This window comes from Hydractinia symbiolongicarpus, chromosome 2 (genome assembly GCF_029227915.1).
Source record: "Hydractinia symbiolongicarpus strain clone_291-10 chromosome 2, HSymV2.1, whole genome shotgun sequence".
Lineage (NCBI taxonomy): Eukaryota > Metazoa > Cnidaria > Hydrozoa > Anthoathecata > Hydractiniidae > Hydractinia > Hydractinia symbiolongicarpus.
Window position 1 is genome coordinate 31,579,174 of NC_079876.1, and position 8,807 is coordinate 31,587,980.

The following is an 8,807-nucleotide window of genomic DNA, read 5'->3' on the forward strand; positions in this document are numbered from 1 at the left end:
CTTCTCCACATGCGTTATTTAATTTCCAATGTAGCTAACTCATTTGCTGAGACCCTATATATGTCGGTTTTGTTTACAGAAGAGTAACACATGTAGCTATGTAGTTAGCTATATGAGCAACATGTTACGTTCCTACGATGGGATGGTCTCACATTCAGTTGCCCTTTTATATCTGAAGTAACATTAAAGTGAGTTATCACTATTGGCACTCTCTTAATTCAAACCCTGGTTAGAAAGGGACGTCTGTTTTTATGTAATCAGCTCTGTGTAGCTAGTTTTAGCTATTAGCTAGCTAGCTAGCTATCATTTTTTACTCTCACACTGTATTCTCTTTTTTAACATATTATATTTGCACTAGCTACCCTCAAAGTGTTTATAATGTATTTTGTTCTTGACTTTCTGATATTTTTGTTTTCACTTTTTAGGGCAGCAATACACCTTTACGACAATTCGGGAAAACTAACACTCCATCGCAGCTTATTTAGCGATCGGAGGAGGTAAACATCCACTTTTGTAAGAGTTTATTAATGAGAAAACACGTTTTTTTCGTGATAACTTTTCTTGCCGCATTTTGTTTTTAATGAAAAGTACACATAAGTTGTATCTTATTATTATTAACGTTTCCTGAAATTTTGAAAGAAATTGATACGATGGAAGTTAAAAAACTGGAGAAAACACGCTTTCGTCTCTAACAACTCTCATAAAACACAATTTTTACCTCCTTTTTTCCGATGTTGTAAAACGATGGAGAGCCGTAGGAATGCATGTACAATTGAATTATCGTAAAGGTGTATTGGCTTATTAGGAATGAGTAGCTATAGAGGTAATTGTCGAGTCAATGAGTTAGTGAGTTTGCGAGTCACGAGTTGGTGAGTTTAAAAAAAGTATGGCTGTCGTTTTCATGTGGCTATTTTTCCGGAAAAAATATGTTAGCACGTTAACACATTTTAGCAAAATGTTACAACCCAGCTGATCTTCGCAAGATTCGGTATCATACAACTTTTTTGAGGTGCGATAATTTTGAATGGGATGATCTGCATAAATTAGAAAGAAAAAACCATCAAAATCTAAGAATCGCTAAAATTCGTTGGACAGGAATATTTTTAGTATTAGCTGCTAAGAATTTTTATGCTCAAATATATGCTGCAAAGTTTAAAAGAAACTTCATGTAGTTTGACCTTTTTTTTCTCTAAAGAAGTGAATTTTTTTCTGAACTAATAACAACAACATCCTTCTCACTATCTTAGAGATAAGAAGTACCTAAAATTGTTGTATATATAATGATGCTTGATTGAGAAAATACGGAATTGTAGGAGGCAATTTTTCTAAACCGAAAGATACTTCGTATGATTCATTTTATTGAAACACGAAATATAGGAAATATGTTTGGTTTATCAGTATAAATCAATGATATTCATTACTGAAACAGTTTTTGTTTTGTTTATGTTTTTTTATGTGTAAAGTTATGTGTAAAGTTCATGTATCTGTTTTAATGTTTATGAGTGTACTGAGTCTGTATGTGTATAAAGGTTTTTGATTCATTTTATTTAGTTGTGTTCCTTAGGGACTGTTATGCATTGAGGCATGCTTATTGTCATTACCTTTGTTATTTACATAATGGTAATGGCCTTAGGTATGTCTCAAGGGACATATATATATATATATATGATGTTTTTTGCATTTTTGCAGTCAGTTGGAAATTAGTCGTCATACTAGTAAGACATGACATGAAAAATTGTTTCTGTCATATTTGCTCATTCTTGGTGTTGACCAAGTATTTGTCATTCTTGGTGTTTACCAAACACATTGTTCTTGTTGCTGCACTGCATAAGTTAGGCATAAACTTTACCAGTAAGTTTATATTTATTATTAGATATTATATAATTTATATAGTGCCATTTTGTTGCATTTTCTGGTCACACTTAGGCTATAGTTTGTTTTGGTCAGCCATTTTGCCACACCCCTTTTTTGGGCTGATCAAAATTTAGTTGTGGTTAGTGTGACCAGCCCCTTTTGTTTTCTTTGTGTGCGTTTTTCCACCCTGTTTGTTTTTCTATGCTTATTGATTCTTTATATTAGTTAGTTTCTGTATAATTATTTTAGCTGTTGAAAACAAGTACGAGTTTTGTTAAATTGTGCTTCAGATATTGTGCTTGTATGATAATTTCGTTTTCAGTTTCTTTTTCCTAAAGGAAAGCGCACTGACTGAAAAAGGACCTTAGCCAAAGTTGGTAAATAGTATATTAGATCCAGTCTTGTCATAATAATAGAAGTCTGTTAGATCGAGAAAGAAAATACAGTATTAATAATTAATTTTTAATGAGATGAAAAAAACAAGAATTTATATATATAAATATATTTTACAACTTTTTTTATATTATATTTTATATTATTATTTTACAACTTCAATTTTACACATCTTTTTTGAACTCGCCACTTTGACATAATTGTCACTGAACACCTTTCGTTGATCATGTCTGAAAATATGATGTGATGATGATATAACTCTTAAAAATTTAAACTCTACTGTGGAGAGCAACAAGGAGATATGCATAATTTTCCGGATGTTGGCATTCGTAAAATTTTGCAACTCACCAACTCACGCCTCGCCAACTCACCAACTTTCGACTAGACCTTTTACCAAACTCATTAGGAATCAATGGTTTTTTAAAACCTGGCGAACCACTGACTGATTCCCGTTCGCAGGAGAGCAGACTTAAACAGCATCGTATCATAGAATTATCTCAAGAAAGTAATAATTTTACATGTCTCCTGTGGAGCTGCAACATAGGCATCAAGCAAATATTGTGTAAGTGTTAAATTGGTAAACTGGTAAATCATAAAGTTTGTTGATATTTTTTTATTATATCATATGTGTCAATGTACTACTTAGGCAGAAGGAAGTAAGTTTGTTTTTTTTCATTATTTTAAAAAATTCACTATTTTACAGAAAAATTGGAAACCTTGGTAAAAGAATGTGGACGAAGAGTTCTGTTGTGCATTATATTAAAAAAACACCACATTGACCATGCCACCACTCTATAACGACCATCTAACGGCGATTCAACATGGGCGAGTGAATGATAACCCAAGCCATTTGAGGGGAATTGGGGAGATGGCACATTGTGTGGGCCGTTGGATGTTGCCAGGAGTTGTCTAGTAGAGAGCGGGCCCTAATTGGGTCTGTATAGCTCAAAAAGAGCATTAAATACTCTAGGAGGAGATCTATTGTAAAATAGTGAATAATAAAAATTTTCCGCATGGATTTCAAAAGTCGTGCTGACGGGAAACTCGCATGTGTATTTTGCATATAAATAATATAAATATTGCATTCTAATATTGCAAAAAATCTTTTGTAGAGGATGTACATTGGGTAAAAACATATCATTTACGGATATAATTATACACACTGTAAATAAGCAGTTATCCAAAACCAAACTATAATAGAAATGCAAAACGAGGACAGTAAAGTGCCCAAACAAAACCAAAGGCATGTGGCCTAGAACAAGACCAGAAAGACGACTAGAGCACATGAGAATGCAAGCTGTAGCTAAGTTACTGGATAACAAAGCCAATGAACAACATAATAAAATATGTACTCCCGACTGAACAAAATAAGGGTGACCATGTAATTGTTGTGGAACGGAGGGGCATTAAATTGGAAAATATTAATGCAAATTGGTAATTAAGATTAACAACATAAAAGTCATAAATTAACACCTTCATTGGAAGATCATGGCCATAACAGTATATCATACACAGCCTTCAGTGTTTTCTTGATTTTAGTTAAAAAAGTAGTAATATAAAAGATTGTGTCCTGATGCGAAAAGATGTGTGGAATACTTTTCATTTTGTCGTCAAATGAGAAAAAAATTCAGGTATGATTTTTTTTGTTTTAACCCAAATGACTTATATTTTCTTTTCATAACATAATTCATTGGAACCATTGCACCTCTTTTTATATAGACATTATCCGAGCTTGTGGTACCACAAATAGAAAACCGTGGACCAGATGCATCACATCAATATGCTCTTGAACTTAATGAGGTTACAACAATGGTATGTTACGGAACTGTTTTACAGTTACGAGGTGAACTAATGAAACAACCAGTTGTTGATGAGCATGGAAATTTTTTGCTGTGGAATGGTGAGATATTTGGTGGTCTTCAGGTTTGTGTTGAGAAATATATTCCTTCTTTAAGCTTTATTCACGTGTAAGCGTTTGAAGATTTAGAAACATAGCAATCTTTTTTAGACAAAGCAATTAAATTTTGTTTCAAGACATTTTTATTTTAAAACTAATAAATTAAGACGCTTTTTTCTCTGCAATTATGTAAGCAAAAGTTTTGAGCACATCAGTCTGTGTGTTTCAACTTTTTATATATATATTACTTTGTTCAACATTAACTGTGTTTATGTGTATAACTGACTTAATAGATTATGGAAGATCAAAATGATACCATTGCTGTCATGGAAAAACTAAACAAATTAACAAGTCATGCTGAATTTGTCGATTTTTTCACAAGCATTCATGGTCCATGGTCATTTGTATATTTTGACGTGAGTGGTGAGAATCGCTTTAGTTTTATATGTTGAAGAAAAAAGGTCCTGAAATTTGAAGTACATGTTATAATTTATAGGCTAACATGGTGTAATGTATTTATAAGAATTTGTTTTGCCAGTTCTTCTCTAGATTGTGAAATCATACCTTTTAAATTTCTGTTTTATTGAAACTTATGTGAAAATGTTCTACAAAAGTCATTTCATATTGTGCTTAAGTAAATACGAGAATGTCCACCAGTCAGTCTACTACACCACTTCTATTTTTAGGCAAAAAACAAAGAATTGTGGTATGGTCGTGATTTTCTTGGCAGGAGAAGTCTTATATCTTTCTGTGGTGACGACATGTTCTCTTTATCTTCCACTTTTCACAGAGGATTACATGCAGTAAGTATATATTTATATGCATAAATTCGAATGCAGCCTAATTCAAACTTTTTCAAATACTTTTGTGTTTTTGTGCATTCGAATTAACAAGTTTGTTTGTCTTGGCATAGGTGAACTGTAAATAGCATACATAGATTTAAATTAAATATTTTTCTTTAGGATTGCAAAGAAGTTCCTGCTAAAAAACTCTACTGTTTAAGTTTAAAAGACTGTCAATTTAATAACATGGGAGAGCATATACGTGAATACGCTTTCAAACCTGCATTTATCAATAAACAAATTGCAAGACATGATCACAGATGTTTAACATCAGTTTCAGCAGGAGACAAAGAAGACGACTATGTGACAGACACTCATTGTACATCGTGTGGATGCATCAGTACTGCAGGATATTATAGGGATAGTGCAAACAGTAAAGTGGGATATTACAGAGATAGTGACCTCTATGCTATTCGAGATAACATAGACCAAACTCAGTTATGTTGTAATTGTTTACACTTTTCATCCTCAGAAGAAAACAAAAAACCTTTAAGTGAAGCAAAGCTAATAGAAGGTGGTACCGAAGAAAGAACAACACTTGTTGAAGTTATAAATGAGTTTATTGCAGTTTTAGAAGAATCTGTACGAACTCGTGTTTTTAATCTTCCAAGATCTTCGGAGGATACTAATCCCAATGTAGGCGTGTTGTTTTCAGGTGGTATAGATTCAGTGATACTTGCTGCTCTCGCCCACAGGTAGGTGAAGACATTAGATGATGGCATTTAAAAGGTGCCAAGGAATCTGGAAAAAACGAAAAAGTTGGGAATTTTAAATTTGCATCAGGAAAGTAGGGAAGTTTGGTTTAGTAAAACTCGGCTCTGAGTGCGAAATAGACATTGCCTTGACGTTTTACGTCATAAGCAATTTTTTACATAATGCAAGTCAGGTAAATTCGCAATTTTTTCAAAAAAAGGTATTTTGGGAGATCTGGGGTGCTTACTTCTCTATAGGTGTAATGAGATATAACTTTTTCAACTGATTAAAATTGTCTGATTTGCAGATGGTTCTAACTTGTGAGTTTTCAAGTACTATTTTTATCTCACAGATGTGTACCAAAACAAGAAGCGATCGATTTGATCAACGTTGCTTTTCAACAAAAAAACAAAATACAACAAAACGTTAAGAAAAAATATCAAAAAAAAGCGCTTGTGGAGGAGAGTGATAATTTCGATGTCCCTGATCGTATTACGGGAAGGAGAGCTCTACTTGAACTTCCTAGAGATAGATGCTGGAATTTTATCGAGGTATGATCATAGGGTCACTGTTTTGACTAAATTAGCTTCGATCTTTCAGGTGGGGCTTTGACTCTTCAATCCAGAATTGGAATACGTGATGTGAAAAGGATCGTATTGTTAATTGCGTTGCTCGAATAAAATTATTAAACATTTCACCAAATAGAAGTATACCACCTTACTCGCTAGCATTAATTTTGCACTAATGTTTTATTTAAGGTTAATGTATTATTATATTTTTATATATATTATTATTATATTTAAGGTTAATGTGACCAAGGAAGAGCTCCAGAACGAGAGGTATGGTGATAAGTTCACTGCCCCCCCCAATCCCGTGTATTCTTTCATCCAATTGGCATCCTAAAGCTGTAAATATATTTTGCAGGGAACAAAGTATATCAAATTTGGTTTATCCCCTGGAGTCTGTACTCGACGATAGTATCGGTTGTGCAATTTGGTTTGCAGCGCGGGGAATTGGTAATCGATTTGAAATTTCTGCATCTGGAGACCTAAAGTTAGTCGAAGAAAATTACAAAACTCCGGTTAAGGTTTGGTAATGTATTGATTTCAATATTTTGTATAAAGTCTTTTCTTGTAACTAGATACAGGTCCTGAACCCGTTTGTTTACACCGAAGTGCAGGTCCTAAGTTGCAGGTTAGTGACTAAAAATTTAAGAGGCCGTCAATGAGGTAAACAAATGCCATTTGGTGTAATTCTTATGTTAATTAATCTTTATCGTATCGTAAATTAGTTTGAATGCGTATGTTAACAGGTTCAAAAATATTGATGACAGAAAATATCAAAGTTTGCTTTTCTGTTTTAATTTAAGAACGGTTGTAAAAAAACTTTAAATACAAATACAAAGCAAGTTTTTAGCTATCAACGACGGACTATATTTCTTTCTATTGAAGGTGTTATTGACTGGCATGGGAGCGGATGAACAGCTTGGTGGATATGCAAGACATCGTACTAAATACGAGTGAGTTGAGTCTACCATTATTATATTGTCTCTATATTAATAATACCCGTGTTTTGTCTGTCTCTGCGCAATTTTGTAGTCGTGATACGAATACACAAAGCAAATGGCATATATATTCTTATCAACTTTGCTGTGACGCGCGCATTGTGGATTTTTGCACAAGTTATAAACTAAATCTCCCGGGATTAATTTTGCGAATTTTTTTGTGAATTTGACCGAAAATCGAGAAAATAATATAAATTTTTTAAGACCCAGTTCGGAAATAAAGTCGCGCAAAATAAGATCATTTATTTTTTCCTTAAATACTCGCTCCTTAAACCCGCAAAAATACGACCCAAAAATGTCTGTTTGTTAGTGGACTCGCAAAACCATATTCTAACATAAGATATTTTTCCATGGAGGTATCTGATGTGTACATCTTCAGAACTTGTTTTAAAGGCTGAAGTGAGAAAACGATTTTTTTGTTTTTTATTATTTAGAAATAACGGATGGATAGGTTTAAGAGACGAAATAAAGATGGAGTTGGAAAGAATATCATCAAGGAATTTAGGTAGAGACGACAGGTATGAAAACACATTTTTAAAGGCTTCGACCGTATTTTACTTAAAGCAAGCATAAATTAAAAGAATTTTGAAGAAATTTTCTTTCTGTAGGTGTATATCAGACCATGGGCGTGAAGCAAGATTTCCCTTCTTAGATGAACACGTCGTTTCGTTTCTACAATCACTACCAGTTTGTATAAAGGTACGTTGTTCTTCGATATCCAGAATTTCTTTCAAGTTGTTTTGAAAACTGGCTAGTTTTTTTCAGTACACGCTGATTTTTTACATCTAACAATATTTTAAATACTTTTAAGTAAGTTAAGTAAGTCTATTCCTCGAAATATTCCTCATTTAATTCATATATGTTTGGTTTAAAATATTCCCCCTGATTTTATGGGCATTTAATAAAAGACGCCCCCCGACAATTGGCAAATTTTAGTGTAATTTAAAGGTCGGGCGATCTCTTTTTTGTATGACGATTTTGCTATTTTATAAGTTCATAGTTAGTGGAAGTGCTGTTATGTTACTTTTATTTGCAGTGTGATCCGCGTCTTCCACGTGGTGAAGGAGAAAAGATCTTACTTCGAGAAGCTGCTTCATTACTTGATCTACCGTACGCAAGTAAGTTACCAAAGAGAGCTATACAATTTGGTTCAAGAATTGCTAAGTTGGAAGGTAGTAAAGAGAAGGGAAATGATAGTTGTGAAAGATTGAAACCTGCTCCTACTTTGTAAACTCTTAATGCAAAAAATAAATAAAATTCTACTTTTCGCACCTGTTTACACTACCCTTTTGATGTTAAACATATAGTGAAAAATTTAAACGTTGGTCCGCTTCAGAGAGGTTGAAAATGTCTAGGACAGAAGCAAATGAATAATATTTATTTCAGAGACACATAGGGAAGAGGCTAATTTGTTTGCAAACACTCTATTTCGAGGACTTTTCCAAGCTTTATTTATCTAATGCGAAATGAAAGGACAACTGGTTACTTAACTCTTCATCGTATAGAGGTGTTAAAAATACATTAAACAAGAATGAAATCGTAAAAACAGTGTCTTTCTTTTGTC

The 8,807-nt window shown here is 33.2% G+C and overlaps 1 protein-coding gene across 1 annotated transcript; it reads left to right on the forward strand.

Annotated features, from left to right (window-relative positions):
• The first annotated feature begins 2,272 nt into the window (after positions 1–2,272).
• On the forward strand, positions 2,273–8,510 carry LOC130630674 (asparagine synthetase domain-containing protein 1-like). The gene is made up of 13 exons (XM_057444252.1): positions 2,273–2,809; positions 2,951–3,878; positions 3,967–4,170; positions 4,438–4,560; positions 4,831–4,947; positions 5,107–5,681; positions 6,032–6,230; positions 6,484–6,518; positions 6,604–6,766; positions 7,131–7,198; positions 7,678–7,761; positions 7,852–7,942; positions 8,280–8,510. The coding sequence occupies exons 2-13, from the start codon at positions 3,831–3,833 to the stop codon at positions 8,472–8,474; spliced, it is 1,902 nt and encodes a 633-aa protein (XP_057300235.1). The 5' UTR covers positions 2,273–2,809; positions 2,951–3,830; the 3' UTR covers positions 8,475–8,510.
• Positions 8,511–8,807: the final 297 nt, after the last annotated feature.